Consider the following 20,869-nt stretch of genomic DNA (forward strand, 5'->3'; position numbering starts at 1 on the left):
CCGGCCGGGGGGGGTCTCGACCTTCCCAACATGGCGGCCGTCCGCGCTGACCTCCCCGGCATGGCCGCTGCGCAGGGGTTCCGCCTGACCTTCCCAACATGGCGGGGAGGAGGCGGTGGCGGCCCGTCTCGGCAGTTGCAGTCTCCCGTCCGCGGCTCGGCCCATCTCTGGGCACCCTGCCGGGGCCGCCGCGCGGCTTCCCCGCCTCGTGGGGCGCCCACGGAGCGAGGCGCGCTCGCCGCGGAGCGACCTTCCTAACATGGCTGCCGCGGCGCGGAGCCTCGCGCCCCTCCGCCGGCTGACCTTCTCAACATGGCGCCTCTGCCCTGCCGCCCTTCCGCGTCCCTCACATCCGGCCCGGGCCGCGCGTGCGCATGCGGGGCGGCGGCCTCCATTTTGTTTGGCCGCGGCTGGAGGCTGGACGGTGGCTTGGGCCGCGTTTCCGGGTGCGGCGGGAGGAGGCCGCGGGTGAGAGCGGGGGCTGCGGCCGGGAGGGGGGAAATTGGGGAGCGGGGCTGTGTCCTGCGGGGCTGTTGTGTGGGGTGCCGAGGGATGGGGAGGGGGTGTGGGGCCTGTGTGGGGTGCCGAGGGATGGGGAGGGGGTGTGGGGCCCGTGTGGGGCGCAGAGGCGTCTGTGTGGGGTGCAGAGTGATGGGGAGGGGGTGTGGGGCCTCTGTGGGGTGCAGAGTGATGGGGAGGGGGTGTGGGGCCTCTGTGGGGTGTAGAGGGATGGGGAGGGGGTGTGGGGCCTGTGTGGGGTGCAGAGAGAGGGATGGGGTGAGAGTGTAGGGCCTGTGTGGAGTGGATGTGGGGTGCAGAGGGATGAGGACAGAGTGTGGGGCCTAGGCAGGGTGCAGAGGAATGGGGTGTGGGGCCTGTGTGGGGTGCAGAGAGATGAGGTGAGGGTGTGGGCCCCGTGTGGGTGTATGGGGGGGCTCGTTGCGTAGGGTGCATGCAGGGCTCCGTGGGGTGCAGTAGGGCTGAATGCTTTGGGGGGTGCAGTGGGGTACTTGAGGTCAGTGGCGATGGGGTGGGTGTGGGCACACGGGGGGCTGTATGGGGCCCACCGTGGGGGTGCAGTGGGACTGGGGGAATGGGATGTGCTGGGTGCTTTGGGGTCTCTAAAGGTGGTTGCCTTGAGGCGCCCTGAGGTTGCAGGGCAGTTTTTCTGGGCAGATGCTGGTGTAATTGGGAACATCTGTGCTGGGAGGGATGGTGGTGGCAGGCATGGCGGCAGCGCGTGTGGTGCTCATAGGGTGGGCTCTGCTGCTGCGTGCGGCTCTGGGGACCTTCCCCCTCCTGCTTCTCTCTGGCGTCGTGGGAAGTTTTGTCACGTTCTTCCCTTCGTCCCCCCCTTGAAGCGGTGCCTCAGCTGCGCCCTGCACTCCCCGGAGGAGCGAGGACTCCGTTCCTGCCCGGAGGCAGCGTCTGCGGGAGGTTTGGGGTGATCGGTTGTGCCGTCTTGGGGTCTCACGGCCGCCCTGGCATGGCTTTGCGGTCAGGCTGCTCTTCTGGGCCCGGCGCTGGCACGCCGCGGTCTGAGCAGCCTTCACCCACGGAAACCCCGGCGTGGGGCGGCGTGGGGCCGGGCAGCCACGCTCCGAGTGCCACCGTGGAGGCTGGGCTCTCCCTTCTGCCCTGGGTAAACATTGCCACAGCTGCGCGTTCCCAGCCCGCCTGGCCCTTCCCCACCCACGTAGCCTTATGGAAGCGCCTACATGTGCCAGACCCTGCCCAGGCAGCGCCCGGCCTGCGGGACTGAATCCCCGCTGTGGGTTTAAGCCCTGGACCTCTCCAGAGTCTCGGTTCTAAGCAAACAAAACTAGCAGCTAATTGTTTTCTTCGTGTCCTTTGGGACAGAAGGGGAGCAGCGTCGCTGTGGCATGAGCAGCCGCGGCCTTTCCCCCTGCAAGGACTCAGCAGAATTGATAGGGCTCGTTCCTGCCCTTGAACGTGCTGCTGCTCCTGACGTGGCTCTCCCAGACGGAGACCGTGGCCGGCTCTCATCGCTTGGGCTCTTTGTGCGTGAGGTCCCCGGTGTGCCTTGATGTCCTCAGCTGCGACGCAGAGAGGACCACAGATGGGTTTGGGCCGCAGGATGTGTGCCGGCTGCATCCCTGAGCGTGTCTTGACACCAAGTTTTCCCCGTTGGCGCTCTGCTCCAGTTGAGTTATTGCCTGTTTTGCTGTTTGTCCTGTCAAAAAAGCCGCTCTGCGTGGAGCTGAGGCAGCTCCGGGCCGCGGTGAGCGGGTGGAGAGGAGGCAGCAGGCGGGGTGGGTTTGGGGGGTGTTGCAGGCCAGCGGCTGCAGTTTGGGTTTCCACCAGCCCAGTCCGGTACAGCTTTCTGTACAATACGTTGCTCTTCCAGTCCTGCTCAGAGCCGGCGTGGGGGGCTGCCCTCCTCGAGTCCCGGTCGCTGTTACCCACCGCCCTGCTCCACGCTGCCCGCCCCTGGCTGAGCAGGGGGGTGATCGAACTGCCGCCTCCGCGGCCGTTTGCGCCTTAGCCGGCGGGGGCAGCGGGCGGGATGCTAGGGGAGCAGGCGTGAGCTGCCTCCTGACCATCAGCTGATAGACGGGTGCGAAGCACTTGGTGTCTTGTGACCGCTCTGCGTATGTGACTGCTGAGTTTCCACATCCTCTGTCAAGGTGAAATAAGGGCTGGGGGCCGGTGGCCCTCCCCGCTGGCGGGGAAGAGGCGGCGGGGAGGCAGCGACAGCAAAAGGAGCCGGTGTGGTAGCGTCCTCAGGCCAGGTGGAGGCAGAGGTTTTGCATGAAAATCATTTCAATGAACCACAGCGGAGACGGTCTCGAGCTCTGGGCTGAGCAGCAGCGCTTGGAGAGGCGCCGTGATCCCAAATGCGCCTTGCTTTACCTTTGGCAGACTTGGCTTCAGATCGGTGTCTGCCTGGGCTGCTCTGGCCTGGCCCCGTCTCCGTTGTGGAGCGTTGCTGCTCTGCTGATGGCTGCCAGGGAGGATCTAATCTAACTTGACTCCTGTCTCTGCTGCCAGAGGAGTCAGCTCGGTTTGCAGATGAGGTGTGAATCCGCCCGGCTCTGCGGTTTGGATGTGTTCTCCGGGGCAAACCTACCTGGCGAGCGCGTCTGCTGCCGTGGCAGGGTGTCACATGCGCTGCTTTTCGCAGCTCAGATGCCTGGGTTCATTTCTGCTTGTCTCCGCTGATCGAGTGTGTCAGGTCCTGTAGGTTTTGCGGCACCACTGGTTCTGCGGAGCCCCGGGGGAAACGGCCTCTCTTCACACTTCACGTGCGGCGCAGTGAAAAGCGCCAGCTTAACCCCGGCGGGGGCTGCCGGGCCGCGGGGGCTGCCGGGCCATGGCGGCTGCCGCGTACGGGGTCGCCGCGCTGCTGGAACACAAATCCAGAGCCTGTTTTCCCATCGCTGCTCGGGGCCGGGAGCACAAACCCCTCTTTGTGCCGAGCAGGGCGGCGTGTGGGGCAAGGGAGGGCTGGGCTTGGTCCCTCCGCAGACAAACGGGGCCTGTCGGACCCGGCATCGTGGCGTGCCAAGCCGGGTGCCATCTAGAGCGTATGTCAGCGCCCGGCGCAGACACGAGCGGGGCGCGGAGGGGAGCGTGTCTTACTGGCACGAAACTGCCACCTTTACCATCTGGACCGCTGCCGAGCTGCTCTGTGTGCCTTTCTGTTGAATTGGGTCCGTTTGAATTAGTTTCTGCAGCTCAAAGTAGGTCTGTGGTTCCACGCTGTTGCGGGCCAGCTGGTGACGCAGACGTGCAAGTTTGCGAAGCTTCCCGGCTGCTGTGGCTGCGGGGTGTTAGACCCTGAAATGAAAGTCACTGCTGGAGAGTGCAGCTCTGTTCCTGGATTTTCTGCTCTCACTGAATTGGGTCTTACGGCGTTACCTCTGGAGTGACGCGTGCCGGCCCCCTCCTGCAAGCGCCGAGGTGATGGGGCGTATTCCAGGTCAGGGCTCGCTGCCCGCTTTGCTTTGCTTTACAGTGCTGTTGTCGCGGCGCTCTGGTCCTTGTCTGACCTACTTACTTACATCTGGCTGCTTGGAAGGAAGGCAGATCTGCTCTGCCAAAGAAGTAGCTTTCTGCTGGGAAGCAAAGGTGGGAGGAGGGAGCCGGGGGAAAGTGCCCTCGCAGCGAGGGACTGGGGCGGGTTGGGTTTCTCCCGCTGGCTTCGCTAGGGCAGCTCTGGAACGAGCGCTGCTCCCAGAGCGGTGCTGCTGTTACTAGGTTGGTTCACAAATTAAAAGGTCCTTTCCAGGGCCGAGCTGGTTTCTTCATCGCTGATCCCTGGGGGACTGCAGCGCTGAGAGCCGCGGCCTGCCGCGGGGTTGCTTGCAGCACGGAGGGCTCGGAGCTCTGCGGGCTCGGGGGGCTCAGGTGCCTCTCGTGTGCCCGTCTGCTTCCTCTGGGCCAGGCTCCTTTCCCGGCCGGGCTCCGGTTTCCCAGCGCTGCAGCACCAGCAGCCTGAGCAGGGCCCTGCGGGACGGGCTGCAGCGGCCGGAGGGGCTGTGGCTCTGCGCCGGGGCGGAGCTGCCTCGGGACAGATGCTCATGAGCAGGTTTGCGGGTTCCCCGGTTAGGATGGGAGCAAACGAGGCGAGTTGCAAACGCCGCGCCTCGGGGCTCGCTGGGCGCGCGCCCTGCCCGCGGCCCGGGACGGGAGGGAGGCGTGGGCGTTGCGCCGGCCTGGCGCTCGGGGACGGCTGCGTGCTCTGATTCAGCGCTGGCTCCCTCGAGTGTCCTTGTCAAATGTGACCTGCCGGCGCGGCGACGCGCGCTGCCTGCGATTAGCCCGGGGCCCGTCGCTGCCTTTGCCGGAGCAGCCGGGCACCTTCCCGCGCGCGTGGCCGGGAAACGTGGACAGGGTTTGAGCTGGCCGCGGCTGCCCCTGCCCTGGGCTGTGCTCTGCGGTGACGGCAGGGTTGGGGGGGGACGTGCAGAGCCCTTCCCACCGGCTGGAAATCCTGCCCGCGCGAAGCAGGTGTCCGCTGCGCAGAGCAGGACCCTCTCCCCGGCCCGTGCCGGGAGCCGCTCCGTGCCGCGATGGCAGCGGCAAGCTGGGCCCCTGCGTTCTCCCCGTGGGGCCCGGCGCGTTCAGCCTGGAGGCAGCGGGCTCAAATCTTCCCTGGCGCGGGCTGGAATCTGGGTCACTTGCCTGGCGGCGCCCGGGGCCGATCCAGCCCCTGCCTTTGGCAGAGCAGCGAGGGTGCTGTGCGCGTTAGCTCGCCGCTCCGGGCGCTCGGGGCGGCTGGCACGCGGGCTGCCGGGGCGTCGGGACCGTGTCCGCAAGGACTGTCCGACCCCGTCTTTGCTTCTCCCATCTGTCACGTTCCGTTACTAGATCATGTCTCTCAGCAAACTCTCCTTTTCCTCTGCGCTGGCTGTGAATTTGCAGCGTGTTTTTGGCACCTAGCAACCTAAAGAGCAGCAGAGTGTGGAGCTGCCTGCGCGGAGGGTTTGCTCTGACAGGGCTTGGCTCGATTTCCCCCTTGGCATCGACGCAGGCGCTTCCTTCACACTCTTACACCTACCGCAACGGTGGCCATTGCGGTGACGGCTCGCGGGGCCCTCAGCCCCTCCGGCCTCGTGCCCGAGCGTCGCGGGTCCGCGGCGTGCCTGTGAACCGTTGGCCCTTCCAAAGCGGCGCTTGCTGCGCCCTGGAGCCTCCCAGACGGTGCTGGGGGGGACGGGAGGTTTCTGTAAATGCGGATGTCGCGCTGGTGGGATGAGTGGTGGGCTCCGCACCCAGGCTGCGAGCCGCTGTGTCGATCTCGCAGTGTAAATCAGGGCCATTTGGGAAGTTTCTGTAGCTCTAGGGCCCTGCACAAGTATTGAGTGCACGTGTCCCAAAGTAACGCTCAAGCGCTGGATATTGTATGGCAGCTTGTAAAGTTTTCTCCTAATTACTCTCACTGCAGACCTGGTTAGGGGAAAGATGCGGGTCTTTTAGCCAATTAAAACTTTAAAAGCAATCAGCGACAGTTTTCCGAGCGACTGCTTCCTTTCTGTGAGGTCACGGTGGCTTTGGGGTGGTTTCGGGTAGCTCCTGCAGCGGGAGCCGCGCCGTTCCAGCCGGCGCTTCCCGGCAGCACGGAGCGCCTCGCGCTCTGGCTCCGTGATTTGCCCCGTCTGTTCTGGATCACAGATTGGTGCATCTCTGCTTGGCCTTTGCCTAGGAAAACTCTGACAATACTTGGCTGGACCCTGTGGAACAGCGAGGGACCTCGCGCTCCAGCCTGGCTCCGCGCGCCCCTTCCAGTGCCGCCTCCCGCAGCCGGGCTCGGAGCTGCTCTTGCAAAAGAGCCGGCGCAGAAGGCAGGGGCTGGGGAGCAGCCGGGCCCTGGTGCCCCCGGCCTGCAGCGAGGGACGGTGGTGAGCGGGGCTGGAGCGTCCCTGTGCTGTCCCGAGCATCCCCCGTAGCCTGACCGGCAAATTAAGAGGCAGGGAGCGTTGCTGAACCAGTGAGCAGCGGGTACCTGGCGGGAAGAGGGAGAGGCCTGGCAGGCAGCTGTCAGGAGAGGCTCGGAAGTGCCCGACGGGACGGGAGCTGGGAGCTGGGCGTCTGGCAGGAGGCGTGCGGAGACGACAGGGCTCCATCGGCCCCGTTAGTAGAGCACTGAGTCCTCTGATGGTGAGGCCCTTGCAGTGGGGAGGACAGCGAATGTGACACCACTGGTCAGGAAAAAAGCTGTCTGTAGTGGTGAAAATTCATATTTTTCATGAAAGAGCAAAGTGGCAGGAGGAGGAGAGCAGAGCCCCGCACTAGCAGTCCCTGGGTAATGCCACGGCGAGAGGGGACAGTGGCCATGGGGTGCGATGGCACCGGTGTGTCCAGCCTGGAGCAGCCCCCCAGGCCTGGCAGCTCCCGGACGGAGCGGGGCGGTAGCTGGGCAGGGCCGGCGGAGAGCTCCGGTTTGGAGAGGCGGATCCAGCCCCGCGGGTGCCAGGTCACCGGGGTGGAGTGGCTCAAGGACCCTCCGCGGTGGAGGAGGGTGGCCAGCGGAGCCGGCAGCGCTGCCGGGGCACGGCAGGATTTCTGTTTAAGCCGCGTGTTTGAACACAGGCGAAGGCTGGTACGGAGGGAGCGGGGCCGGGGTGGAGCGGGAGGGGGAAGAGTTTAAGCTGGAGCTGGTCCTGCCGTTGTTTAAAGGCGCACGGTATCCTCCTTCCAGGTTCCTGAGAACAGACCTCGAAGCAGTGTGTTCATTCAGCTCATGGTTCTTCACCAGCTTTTTCTCCTTTAGTGGATGTAACTGAACTTGGTGGGCTTGCTCAGGGGTGGGAGCTAGGGGGGGCTCGGCAGAACACCAGCTTTTCTCCTAAAACACTTGCAAAACCCGTTTAGTCTCGTGATGCAGTGACCTTTTGGGGAGACGCTGCCCGCTCGGGCCCGCGTGCTGGGGAAGGACGGCCGCTCCATAAGGGCCGAGCTGGAAGACCCAGAAGCGTCATCCCTTCGGTTCTGGCCAGCGAGAGGGCGGATCGGGTTGTGGCCAAGCGCTCGGATATTGGGGTGAGTCTGGAATAAAACCTTGGCACATGGGCTTGTTTTGGGAGCGTGGCCTTCAGCTGGGCCTGGTCGAGTTCCTGGGCTTTTCCTGGCGGAGGGCTCTACCTGGGCGTTTCGCTGCCCTTTCCTCCTGGCTCAGGCCTTCGCTGAGCAGATGCTGAAGCAGCTGACAGCGAGCTCAGGGGGGCAGACTGGAGCTGGAGACTTGTTGACTGCTGCCGCGTAGCGCTGCGAGTGTCGCAAGCTCTGCGCCGAGCAGCGCCGGTCCCGTTTTGCAGCTCGCTTCACACGCTGTTGGTTTTGAATGACAGCCGGGAGAGCCGCGAGTTCGCTCCGTGCTGCTCACTGCCGGTAGCACGTCGGCTGCGGCCCTGCGGAGGGGAGGACCGAAGGCTGCTGCTCTGCTGGGCCTGCGCTTGCTGCGTGGAACACCTCGGACGTGGCTTGCCAGCGCCTGGCTCTGAGCTTGCCTGGCATGTGAGTGGGCTCCCTCGGCCCTCAGGGGCTTTGAAGGGCTCTCGGAGGTGGCCGGAGCCTTCTCCGTTCCCCATCCTGCTCGGGGCAGCCCGAAGCCATGGAAGTTGTCCTTGCTCGGTCTCCCCCGATGTGTTTCTGAGCATCCCCCGGTCTCGTGGGGCAGACTACGCGGCGATCCGCTCCAGCGGGCAGCCTTCACTTGCTCTAGATGTTCAAGCGGTTGCTAAAGCCCTTGGTGAAGGGGAAGGTGGGTCACTGGCAGCTGTTAAAAAGCCATTTTTATCTGAACTCTGGACTACTAACACCAGGCCGGGAGCCCTTTGCCTTTAGCAGGGTATTGTTCTCCCGGAGGCGTGGGCCGCGCAGCCCATTCTGTTCCCCGCCGTGGGTCACAGCCGAAGCAGCCGGGAAGTCCCTGTGTCTCCCTCCGCTTCCTCCCGCTGGAACAATCGGCGATCTCCGCCGGCGGGAGCGGTGGTTCAGAGGAGTTCCCGTCAGGTCCCTTCGTGTGCCACCTCTGCCTCCCGCCTTCCTCTCCCTCCTCGCTGGCACGTGGGACGGGGAGAGGCAGGGAAGTCTGCGGGCTCTCGTGGGAGGGGCTCTTCCTGCTCTTCCCTTTGCTGTAGCCTAATGTCGGGACGCGATTCCTCGCTGCTGATTAAATGTTTCCTCTGCCAAATGAACCGAGCTGAGCGTGATGGAAAGCTGTTAGCGTACGGTCCGGCTCCGGGGTCCCCTAACGGAGCAGGGCTCGTGGCGGCGGACGGGGAAGCCTCCGCTCCACCGAGGGCTGTGGAATTTGGCCCCGAGGCATCAGAAACTTTGTGTTCAGGGTTTTGTTAAAAACGCATTGTCAGTGACCGTGGGCTGTTAATAATTCACAGTGAACGTCTGAGTCCCGCAGGGCTGGAGCGTGTCTGTCTGTCTGCATGCAGAGATGCACCAGCTCTCCGAGACGCTCCAAATTGAGATGGCAGCTCGCTCTCTTAAAGCATTCTGATACGATTTTAAAAGCCTGAATGACCTTAAATTCTGCGATGGCTGTCTTTCAGGATAAATTATTTATGTTGCATCTTCAGCGCTGCCTAAGCCCTTTCTCCTGAGAACAGGCAGAAATGTCAGGCTTCGGAGGACAGGGTCTGAGTTGGGAAGGCTGCACTCGGGATAACAAAGACTCGAGGGTTTGGATGGGAAGAGGTGGAAGAAAGAGGAGCCCTCTAACGTGGGGGCGGCGGGGAGGGCGTTTGGAAAGGTCCAGCCTTGGAAGTCGTCCCCGAACCGGTGCCGCCGCATTCTGCAGCCGACATCAGAGGGCTGGAAATTCCGCTTGATCTGCAGTTCAAAGCCACTGCCTCCCTGAGGATGAAACGCTTCATCTTGGGTTTGCAAATGCAGGCTCGCCGCGGAAGCAGCGTAGCTGTGAAATACAAATCCGCCACGGTGCCCAGATCCCCCTGAAAAGCAAGGAAACACGCTCGTGGCGTCTGAAGGTCACTGCTGCATGTCCTGCTTAAAAAAAACAAAAAAACAAAAAAGCACGCACACCAACACCCTCCACCTTGAGGGACGAGCAGAAACCAGGGCTGCTTTGTGCAGAAAACACTTCATTTCACTCTGCAGCAAATGTGGACTTGAAAATGCCTAAAAACCAGGGCGTGCTCCTGCTGCCGGTTTATCTGGGCGCAGGCCTTTCAAGGCCAAGCTTGTCTGGCCCCTGAGATGTCGGGGGTCTGCTGGGTGTTGCAGCTCGGCACCGCGAGCGCGGGAGGCACGAAAGGATGCAGCGCTGTGAAGTCGGGGACGGGGCGAGTGCTGCTGACGGGGGGGAAGCATGGAGGGGGCTATTTTGGTCTTTGCGACTCATCCAAGCTGGCTCTGCTGCGCTTCTGGCTGAAGGACAGCAGCTGTTAAGCTAATTCAGCTGTTTTACAAGAGAGGTGGACTGCTGAGTATAAAGTTCTTGCTTTTTAATAGTATTTTGAACGTGGAGCTGGCAAGGGAAACCCGGTTTGCAGTGCTGTGGGCTGCCACAAGTCAGTGCGAGGGCTGAAGTAACCTGTCTGCTTTCCGCGGTGGCGGGACAGAGACCTGGATTTGGGTGAACTCTCCTCCAGAGTGGTGGCTTTGGTTTTCTTTTTACGCTGTCGTCCTCCTGGTTTCCTCACGGCTTTCTTGGTTTTTGTTTTTGTTTTAGAGGGAAAGCAGCAGCGCGAATCTGCCCCTTCTGGCTTCGCTGAAGAAGAGCTCTCTTCCGCGCTTTGATCTAGAGGGTGTCTTTCACACTGTCCCGATTCAGGTCTTTTAAATCACTTTCCCTGCAACTGCAGCAAGCTGCTGCCGTGGCATATGGAGCTCTCAAACGTTAAGATCCGGCTTCGGGAGAGAATCCCTGGTAATGAGGAACAAAGGGAAAGAAACGCGGAGAGAAGCCGCTGTCTGAGCAGGGCAGGCCGTCCGCGAGGCCCACGCTGCACGGGGAGGGTTGGCGAGCGCTGCTGGGAGAACCCCCAGGTGTTTTTTTCTTGCAGGATTTAGCCTGTGTCTCCCTAATCTTTATCAGCTGTGCCTCTCTTCACAAACATTAAAGATTTAGGCTTTATTTTAAAGACAGACACAGATTACTCCAGCGTTCCCACCCAGAGGTTTCAGCTTTTCTCATGGTACGAAATAATCGGCATCCACCATGCACTGATTTTCTGTGGCTGAATTCGGTGCCTCTTGATTTTTGTTTCTCAATGTGACCTTTGCTGTTAATCCACAACCTGAATGGGGCCGCGCTGAACGAAATGACCCGTTTGTCAGGAATTCAGCTCCGCTTTATCCTCAAGCTGCTTTAGCTTAAACTCTTTTTCTCCCCCTCCTCGCTCGCTCTTCTAGGTCAGATCCTTCATTTGAATGCGGGTTTCAGAGCAGCAGTAGTTTTGAGGGCATGGCAGATGCAGGGAAATAATGACTCATGGCTTTCTCTGTAGAAATACCCCTCTCCTCCCCAGCCCGCAGTTGCACCAAGTCATGTTTCTGGGATTTTCCCTTGCCGCTCAGCCCGACGCGGTGCCGACGTCGTGGGCCAGCGGGGTGAACGGGCGGAACCGAGCGGCGTGCTGCTGCTTCGGATTTGGTGTTTACTCGTTTTCTGACTGTTGACGAGTCCCCGTCGGGTTCAGCGAGGTGACGGGCCGCTGTTGTGCCCCTCATGGGAGTGTCCAAACGCTGCCAGGCCTCCGGGGCAGCCCGCGACTTGCAGCAAAGCGCGGAGCGGGGTGGGAAACGCCGCCGTGCGAGTAACGTGCCGGAGCGGAAACGTAGCCGGGAGCTGACGGGGCGTTTCTGCTGTGGCGGCTCAGGAGCGGAGGTGATGGCCTGCAGTCCTGGCACCGCTCCTGCGCTGGCCAGGGCCTGTGACACATGAGACCCGGTCGGGAGTCTCGTTACCTGGCACGTGTCTCAGCTGTAACTCTGCTAATTACCGTGAGCCGTTGGTGTTCAGACAAGACCTGGGCTCCCCTGCCCTGTCCCCTCCCGTGGGTCGTGCCGGGATGTCACGCTGTCCTCGGGACGTCACGCTGTCCTCGGGACGTCACGCACTGGTCTGGCAACAGCTTGTGCAGCCCCAGCTCTGGGGACATGATCTCACTGCGGGATGGGAAGGAGCACCGGGGAAAAGAGCTCCTGTTTGAACACGTCTCGGGCAGCGCCTGCGAGTCCCAGGCTGGTACGTTGTGAACTGTCTGATCTGCAGTGGTGGGAAAGGTTCAGCCTGTGGGTTTGCCGTGCTTCGCTCCAGTTCGTGGAGCACGCCGGCTTTGTGGGAGGATCGGTGGTGTAGAGGGGGTGAGGGGGAAACGGCTTGACGTTAGTTCCTCTTCTGCGCGAGGCCTTGAGCCTCGTCCGGAGCAAAATAACGCAGCACGTGTTGGAGGAGAAGGTACGTGTCTGAGAGGTCTGGAGTGAGGTGGCCTCTCTGGCAAGGGTCCTTTGAGTCATGGCAGTGGGAGTAGTTTGTCTAGCGGAAGGTGAGTCTCGGAAGGGATCTGCATTTTAATACCCCTACAAACCCTGTCAAATGTCGCGGGCCCCGGCTTTCGTTGCCTGGCTTATAACGAAACCTTCGCCGTGGTGGTGAGTGTGTTTGTGACCTCTGTGGTCGCACATCCTGGAGCTCGGGGATCGGAAGTCTAGAGGCTTTAAATATGAAACTAGCTCTTCGCAGGCAGTAGCATCGTGGTCCCCTTTAGTGTCTGAGGGACTGGATTCCCAAAGGAAGAGCGTTCTGTGGCTCCGGAGCGGGGCTGCTGCCCCTGCCTCTCGGTCTGCCCCGAGCACCCGCACCTCCCGCGGTGGCGAGCGAGGCCTCCAGTCACCACATTCCTATTCCCTTAGCCGGTGCTGCCGCGATGGCCCTACCTGCCGGGCTGCTCCCAGCGGCCTGGCTCGTGATCAGCCGGTGATTCAGGCTTCTTCCTGTCCCCGCTTCCTCCCTTTAAGCGTTTGGCTGCCGGTACCGGTCTCCGCTGGGTTGTGCGCAGTCCGAATGGCAGAGGGCTGCGCTGGTTCGGAGCCGCTCCGGGTAAGTCGTGGAGCGGACGGCTTTGTTTCAGACTCGTAATCAGATGGATTGAAGCGTAATTAGATCGATGTTGGGAAAGTTTGTTGTGCTGCCTGCTCACGTGGACGCCGTCAAAGGGAGCTTTGGAGTCGCAGTTGTTAAAATTAAGTTAGATGTGGAGCGCAATCAGCCTTTGGAGCATTGGGAGTTTATCGAAATGAGATCCAAGTGGGTTTTGAAAATCTGGTTTATCTGTCAGGGCTGTTTGGGGACGGAAAGTCTCTGCTTGTGCGAACCGCAGGGCAGCACCGCATTCCTCTTCATCTGTTTTCTGCTTGGTAATTTGTGTGGCAGATTTAACTACATTTACAGCTAGAGGGGCCTACGGGGGATGTGCGCCAGGGTTAGCCCTTGATTTGTGCTGATGAGCGTTGACTTTGGGGCCCTGTCGCATCTCCGCGTAAGCAGCCTCCTGCCGCAGATAAAGAAGCTGGATTGATGGCGCAGAGTTAGCGTAGCCGGGTTTTCTCTCCCAAGCAAGGCCATCAGGTGAAAAACGTCCCGGGTCTCAGCTGCCGACAGCTCCGGCTCGGCCGCAGGCTGCGTGGCCCTGGCCCCGGGGAATTGGGGAATTGCGGCTTCGGTCGTGGGGCATTGGAGGGACCCGGCTGCCCTTCGGAGCCAGCTGAGAGAGGGCAGCCTGGGCCGGCGGGCCGGCTGCCTGCCGCTGCCCTGCCTGCGGGGCTGCGGGGACTGCGGCCGCCCTCAAGCGCTGCTCCAGCCGAAGGGCCCCTGCGCGCTGCCCTGGGCCGCTCTCCTCCGTTGCTGGGCTCGCCGGCTTTCCCCTCCGTCCCTGACCGCTTCCTTCCTCCCCTCCCGCAGGTATGAGTGAGGAGGCTCGTCCCGGGCACTGAGCAGCCGGAGCCGGCCAGGATGCCGATCCCTCCGCCCCCTCCGCCCCCGCCCGGCCCCCCGCCGCCTCCCACCTTCAGCCAGGTAAGAGCCTTCTCGCAGCTTCTGGCCCCTTCGCGTGGCCGGGCCGGTGGCAGGGTGGCCCGTGTCCCTGCGGTCCTTTTGCTCAGGTCCCCTGTGCTGTGTGGCTGGACCTCCTGGAGTCCAGCCTGGTGGGAGCCTCTGGCGCTCGTGAGCTGTGCCTCAGTTTCCCTTACAGCGGAGCTCGTGTGAGGGAAGGGGCTGCACGCGGACCCCGTGGCGCCTCCGGGCTCTCCTTTTGCACTAGTACCTCTCGCTCCGAGACAGCTCCGGAGGGAGAGCCGGGGACTTGGCGTGCGGCTCTGAGCTGTGCCTTGGCTGGGGCGGGACGGGGTCTCCGCTTCATCCGGCGGGATGGCGGTGTAGGACTTGGGACAGCCGGGTTGCTCCATCGCGAAGAGGCGTCTCGGAGAGCGCTGTTCCCTGGCAGACGGTCGGGCTGCCTGTTGGCCCGGCAGAGGAGCGGGGTGTGGGACCGCGAAGGTGGAGTCAGGCTGTGCTCCGTGCGCTGGGGTGTCCGTACGCGCATGCAAAATGCTGCTAAGCTGTTTCTTGTCTCCAGGCGAACACAGAGCCGCCGAAATTGAGCCGAGAGGAGCAGCGGGGGCGCGGGGCCCTCCTGCAGGACATCTGTAAAGGGACCAAGCTCAAGAAAGTGACACAGATCAATGACCGGAGCGCACCGATCCTGGAGAGTGAGTACCTGCCTGGCACGTCCCTGGGACGCGCTCAGCCTCTCTGAGCCCTGTGCTGGGTGCTGCCGTGGCCTTCAGGATGGCTTCGTGGCTTCCCTCGAGTCGCTTCCAGCGGCTCCTACTTGGAGGAAGCTGATACCACTTAGCCTCTCTGCCTCTCTCTTTCCAGAGCCCAAGGGTGGCGGAGGCGGCAGCTACGGTTCTGGCTCGGCTGCGATCCAGCCCAAAGGAGGCCTCTTCCAAGGTGGCGTCCCCAAGCTCAGACCCGTAGGAGCAAAGGACACCTCAGGTAACGGCCGTGTGACTGTGCGTTGCCCTGGGGAGATCCCTGAGCAGGGAAGGGGTGAGGATCTTGCTGGGGGTTTCAGCTGGCTAGAGACGGGGACCCCAGATCAACACCCGACATGGCCACAAGCAAGCTGTGTTCTCTCTGCTGTAGCAGCCGCTTGGGAATGATCTCTGTGGAGGGCCTGGGAGTCATATGTGTTGTTGAACGTTTCTGTCTGCTATTTTCTGTGGCAACCTGCCTTCCAGCAAGCCAGAGAGCGAATAGCAGTGGTGAGAGAGGAGCCGTGTGCGGTTGAGAGCGGTGCCAGCTCCCCGCCTGTGCCAGACAGTGTTCCCCGAGCTCTGGCCCTTGTCGGCAGAGCGGGCAGGCTGCCCCGCGCTGTGCGCAGGCTCCGGGACAAAGCGTTGTCCGTCGCTCTCGCTGATTCCCAGCCGGTGCTGGGTCTGGCAAGTCACTCCATGGCTTTGCTCTTACTGCAGACGGCTCCAGTAAGCAAACGCTGCAAGTCCCCGGCTCCCGAGCAGCCGCCCCCAGGCCCCCGGTGCCCGCCAGCAACAGCCGACCTCAGGATGATTCCGACAACAGCCGGGCCTCCCCCCCGGAGCTGCCGCGCACGCAGAGGCCCTCCCTGCCCGACCTCTCCCGGCCCAACAGCGCCGGCAGCACCGGCATGAAGCACAGCTCGTCCGCCCCGCCGCCCCCCCCGCCGGGCCGCCGTGCCGCCGCGCCTCCCGCCCCCCCTCCTGCCCACGGCACCAAGGCGTCTTCCTACAACCGCGAGAAGCCCCTGCCGCCCACCCCGGGACAGCGCCTGCCCGTGAGCAGGGACGGGCCCCCCGCCCCGCCACCCATCAAGCCCCCTCCCTCCCCGGTCAGCCTCCGGACGGGGTCGGGAGCTCAGAGCCAGTCCCTCGCCCCGCCGCCGCCCCCCTATCGGCAGCCCCCGGGGGTCCCCAACGGCCCCTCCAGCCCCATCGGCGAGTCTGCCCCGGAGCTGCCGCAGAGACACAACTCCTTGCATAGGAAGGCGCCGGGGCCCTTGCGGGGTCTCGCGCCGCCGCCGCCTGCTTCAGCCTCCCCGTCTCTCCAGAGCAGTCGTCCCCCTCCGCCGGCCAGAGACCCCCCCAGCAGAGGAGCAGGTAAGAACCTCGCGCTCTTCTCGTCCCGACTCCTTTGCCCCCGAGACAGAGCAGCCGTCGTGGGTCGGAGCAGGGTCGCCTGCCCGCAGGGGTGGTTCGGTGGCAGGAGGCGCCCGGGGAAGAGTCAAAGCCGGGACGCAGCGAGGTCTCTCCCGCACGCGGCAGTCGGCGCAGGGGTTGCCGGAGCCAGAGGCGGTATCTGGACTGTCATGTTCAATAGATGTCCCTGGTCACGTCCTCTGTTTATCCGGTTCCTTCCATGCCGGTTGTTGGCAATGGCTTGTGGCTTGGCAGCTCTCGCACGTGAGGTTGGTGCGTCCTCCTGGGGCAGGAGCCGCCTCCCGAGGTGGGAGGAGAGAACAGAACGGAGCTGGAGACGGGCCTGTGCCGCGGGCTCTCCCCTGAGCTTCCTAAATGTCACGGAGGTGGTGACGGAAAGCTGCAGCAGAGCAGGGAGGGACGCTTCACCTGCCGTGCAGCAGGGAGAGCATCTAGCACAACACAGACTGTTCTGCCCTCTCTGTGGGCATCGCGGGTGGTTCGAAGGACAGCTGGCAATAAAGGCTCCGTCGCCTCCGATGCAGGTGCCGGGACCGTGGTGTCAGGCATCCCGACGGAGCCAGGACATCCCATCTGGCCCCCTGTAAAGGAAGGCGGCACCTTCCCACGGCAGATGCCGCTTGGGGAAGTGTCTGAGCTCCCGGAGGTCGCCCGTGTCCCTGTCCCGTTGCTACCTGGGTGACTCGGTGGAGGCCGCTTGCCGTCCCCCCGCGCACGGCGCGAGGCGGGAGCGTGTCACGCTGCTGGGCTGGGTGACGGCTTTGCCCCGGTGCCCCCGCGCGCTCCTGGGCTCCGCGTCCAGACCGCAGCTCCCGCCTGGTCCCCTGCCAAGCCGCTCTGTCCTTCCGGCCCTGCCAGAATCCCTGCGTTGAGTTACAGCCGGGGATCTGCTGTGTCAGTCTGCGTGTAATTAACCTAATTAGGAGCATGAACCGCCACTGTGCATTGGCAGGAGGCTGGGCAGCAGCGAGAGGTGGGTCGGAGAGGCTGCGGGTCCCATCGGCGCTTTGGGAGCCTTGTTGGCGGTGTTGCCCCCCGCCGTGGCAGACGGTGCCTGGCCTCCGCGTGGAGCCTGCTGCCTGTGCCGCCTGGGCGCGGGGGCTCCGGTGGGATCGCTCTGCACGGCGCGGATGCTTTCTGCCAGCAGCGCGGGTTTGGAGGCAGGCTGCCCGGCAGCGGGGCGCAGGGCTCGTGCCGGTCCTGTCCTCCAGGGCAGCGCGTGGCTGGCGGACACGGTCCCTCCCTGGGGGGCGAGGCTGCGGGCCGGGGCTGCGCGAGGGCTGGACACCCTGCTCGGGGCGGGCTGGCCCACACGGCCCTGCGCCCTCGCAGCCCCTCGCCTGGTCCCGTCGCAGCGAGCCGGGAGGCGGCCGCGGGGCCAGCTGGCCTCCGGGGCTGGCCGCGCTCTGGGCAGGCTGCTGGCAGGTCCCGGCCGCAGCTGACGGGGAGGAATGCAGATGTCAGGAACGAGCAGGAAATCTCCGCTGGACGTGAGCTAGGAACATCCATGGGCCGTGGTGCTGGCTGCTGGCGCGCTCCGGCTCGGCAGCTGGCCTGGAAAGCTACCTCGGAGGGTGTCCTTGGCCCCGCTGCCGAGGGGAGGGTTTGCCCTAGGGATGCCTCGTCTCGGCGCGCCGCGGCTGTCCTCACCCCCCGGGTTTCCTTGCAGCCCCGCCGCCGCCGATGCTGCGTAACGGCGGGCGAGACGCCCCGCCGCCCCCGCCCCCCTACAGACTGCACGGGTCCGCGGAGCCGCCGAGCCGAGGGAAGCCGCCACCGCCGCCCACGAGGACGCCGGCCGGGCCCCCCCCGCCGCCCCCGCCCGTGAGGAACGGCCACCGGGACTCCATCTCCGCCGTCAGAGCTTTTCTGGGTGAGCAAGGCTGCGCGGCTGTGGGTACGGCTGTTGTAGGCCCCGCACAAGCGGAAGGGGAGTGCTGCTCTCCGGTGGTCGGCAAACCGTGGGCGAGCCCATGCCTGGCAGCAGAACCGGCTCCCCGGGGGGCCGTGCCAGCGCCAGGGGAAGGGACTGAGCTGGGACTGCCCCTGTTTATCCTGCCGTGGTATGTCACGGGGAGAAAAGCAGCCCTGCGTGTGGCCATGCCGCCCCTCGTTGCCTCCCCAGCTGCGAACATGAGAGGCGCAGAGACAGAGGAGGCTGGGGGGTTATGGAGCCGGGGGGGGGGGGACGGGACAGGATGCTCCTGGGGCTGCTCTGCCCTGACTTGGCGCCAGGGTTGGACCAGAGGCACGAAGGTCCAGGCTCTACGTGCTCATCGGCGACCGCTGTTCTCACACGGGACAGAAAATTGGGAACAGGAGGAGCCCCCGGAGCTGCCGTAGGCCAGGCCCTGGTGCGGAGTGCTGAGCCCTTCTGGCAAGGTCGGCTTTAGCTGTGCTCCTTCGGAGCCGCCCTCCCTGACCCGCTTTTCCCCTTCTCTGCAGATGACTTTGAATCCAAATATTCCTTTCACCCTGTCGAAGACTTTCCAGCCCCAGAAGAGTATAAATACTTCCAGAGGATCTACCCCAGCAAAACGAACAGAGGTAAGGGAGGAGGCGGCCCCGTCCTGCGTGGCCTGGCTCCCCTCGAGGGTGCTGCCGGTGTCGGGAGCTGACGGCGACGGAGGCTTGGCCACCCGTTGTGCGCAGAAACGCTTTAGGGCTTGTTCCTGGCCTTTGGTGCTGGAGCAGTTATAAAAGGAGCCCAGCAGCTGGCCCTGCAGCTGAGATGCTGGTGTGAGGCAGGCAGTGGAGGGTAAAGAGCCTCTGTGCAGGTGCTGTAACAGGCCAAACCGAGAGGCCCCGAGCAGAAGCGCTCGGATCCGACACTTACGGGAGCCAGTTCCTCTCCTAACAGAGCACAAAGTGCCCTTGCTGTTCTGCTGCTGCGAGTCAGCCCTGCAGATCCGGGAGGAGAGACTCCAGGGAGAACGGGATGCTCGTTTATTTTTAGAACGATAAATGTTTAATGTGGATTTGAAAAGCCCTGAGCCTTCCGTGCATGCTGCAATGGCTGGTTCTCGAGTCGCAAATCCCAGGCTCCGGGCCGCTGTGGGGAATACGAGCGGGGAGGGCAGCAGCGTGGGGGTGGAGGAGGGCGAGCAAACGTGCCAGATGCCGCTCTTAGCCACCGAGGCAGCGACCCTCCGAGCCGGCCCTGGCAGCCAGTGAGGAGGCTGGGGCGAAGCCGGCGCACGTTAGCGGTGCCGGGCACGCGGCCCTGGCGGCGGTGCCGGCAGTCTCCGCACAGGTTCTGGTTTCAATGGAATTTCTTGTCTTGCAGCTACCCGTGGGGCCCCCCCTCTGCCTCCCATCCCCAGGTGAAAGCGAGCCGCGCAGGCAGCTTGTTCCTGAGCAGAGATACGGACCTCCTTCCCCTTCCTCAGATGGATCCTCCCCACCTCCCTGCCCCCTAGGAACCTGCATGAGAAACTCCCAGCGTCTTTGGTTTTCCCAGCTGTGCAAGGAAGAGCAGATAACCCCAGCTCGGCCGTCTCCGCCAGCCCCACTTCATCTATGCACCTCACCCTGGACTCGGGGACCTTGCTGGCAGGCCCGGGTGGGTCCTTTCCTCCGCTCGCTCGTCGCAGCTCCTGGGACCTGTCGGGACGGCGCTTCTCGCTGCGGTCTGAGCGTGAGGACTTGGGGCAGGTGCCGAACCACGCTGAGACCAGCTGACGGTGTTGGGACCAGAACCGGCTCGCTGCCCCGTTTTCCTCTGGGCTGGGGCAGGCTGAGGGTGTTGTGCGGGCTTGGAAAGGAGCTGGGGTAGGTCAGAGTTGCAGAGGGGTACAGGAAAAGGGGCGTCTCCGAGGGCACTCCGTCTGGGACACTCATGGGCAGAAATGCTGCATATTAATCCGTTAAGCTAACAGTGAGACGAGGAGGAGCAAGCAGAATGTTTTGTTACCCAAACACAGCAAATTGCTTTTTTGCACAGAAGCCAGTGAAGGAGCATGTGACGATTGGGACCATCCAGAAAGAGCCCGGCGGTGCCGGGCTGCACGGCCTGTGCCCCAGGGAGGCCGGAGCGGCTGCTCCGGGCAGGGACCGGGAGCTGGGGGCTGTGGGGCAGCTCGGCGGGGAAGCCGCAGCCTTCCCTGCCGCTCTGCCTCTGCGCTCCCGCGGCGGGGATGCTCCCTGCGGCCGCACGGCCCCCCTGTGCCGTGCCCCGGCCTCGCGCGGGAGCCGGCCGGCCGGCGGGGTTTCAGCCCCTTGCCTGGCACAGCCGGCGTGGTGGGACCCCAGCCCCTGCCGGCGCCTCTCGAGCCGGCGGCGGAGGGAGCCGGAGCCCCGCGCGCAGCCCCCCGGGGCAGCCCTGCTTTTAAGGCTGAATTACCAAACGGAGCGTTTTACCAGGAAAACACTTAATGGTCCGTGGAAGCAGCAGAGAGATGCAGGATTTTGTTTTGTTTTTGTTTTTTCTTTCTTTTTAACGTGAGGGCAGGGAGCGTTGGGGGCGGGAAGGGACCCGTGCCGGGGCGCAGGACAGTGGTGCCCTGGCGCTGGGGTCATGCTCCCCCCAGCAGCGCCGGGGCCCCTCGTCCCTGGCTGACGTTTTGCCTTATCTACACTACTTCTGTCAGGCTGTTGGTACCAGGCTGGTGTCTCTGTATTTACTCGCAGTACCGGGGTGGGCTTTACATTAATCATAGTTACTGATCTATTTTGTACGTTGTAAAAAAGCTTGTAATATAGGAGGAAGGTGGGCTCGTTGCAGGTGTACTAAACCCTCACCTTTAACTGCTATTTTTTTTCCTACGATGATGGGAAGTTGCCCTTTTTCGGGGGGTGCCGGGCAGCACTCATGTTGAGGGCCGCTGCCTGGCCGAGGAAGCCCGGGGGGGTCGCTTGGGTTCGTCTCCCCCAGCGCCGCGGCTGGGGGGGGTCCGTGCACTGTGCCCTTGTCCTTAAAGAGAGGCAGACAGAGGTTCTCCCTGCCCACGGGTGGCCCCCGTGGAAGCCGGGGGGGCTCTTTTAAGAGGGAAACAGAATAAAAAACCAATAAGCTCGAAATTGCATTTAAATAAAAGTAATAAAGGTGCACACGTGGTCAACGGCGCGCTCCGGCCCTTGGCTTTGCCGGGGGTGGTGTTGGGGCACTCGGGGGGCTCCCGGGCCTGTGCCTCAGTTTTCCCCTGCTGGGCCGCGCCCCCGGCTGAGC

General features: G+C 63.5%; 1 protein-coding gene across 2 annotated transcripts; it reads left to right on the forward strand.

The window, feature by feature from the left end:
• The first annotated feature begins 361 nt into the window (after nt 1–361).
• On the forward strand, nt 362–20,762 carry WIPF2 (WAS/WASL interacting protein family member 2). Of its 2 annotated transcripts, none has more exons than XM_064524728.1 (8): nt 362–468; nt 13,409–13,522; nt 14,082–14,214; nt 14,384–14,503; nt 14,983–15,642; nt 17,372–17,575; nt 18,148–18,249; nt 18,989–20,762. In XM_064524728.1, exons 2-8 carry the CDS (start codon nt 13,460–13,462, stop codon nt 19,027–19,029), a joined length of 1,323 nt encoding a protein of 440 aa, XP_064380798.1. In that variant the 5' UTR covers nt 362–468; nt 13,409–13,459; the 3' UTR covers nt 19,030–20,762. The 2 variants fall into 2 exon arrangements, with proteins under 2 accessions (XP_064380798.1, XP_064380799.1); XM_064524729.1 differs by lacking the exon at nt 362–468 and adding an exon at nt 12,427–12,547.
• Nucleotides 20,763–20,869: the final 107 nt, after the last annotated feature.

The sequence above is a fragment of the Dromaius novaehollandiae genome, chromosome 22, assembly GCF_036370855.1.
Source record: "Dromaius novaehollandiae isolate bDroNov1 chromosome 22, bDroNov1.hap1, whole genome shotgun sequence".
NCBI classification, from domain to species: domain Eukaryota; kingdom Metazoa; phylum Chordata; class Aves; order Casuariiformes; family Dromaiidae; genus Dromaius; species Dromaius novaehollandiae.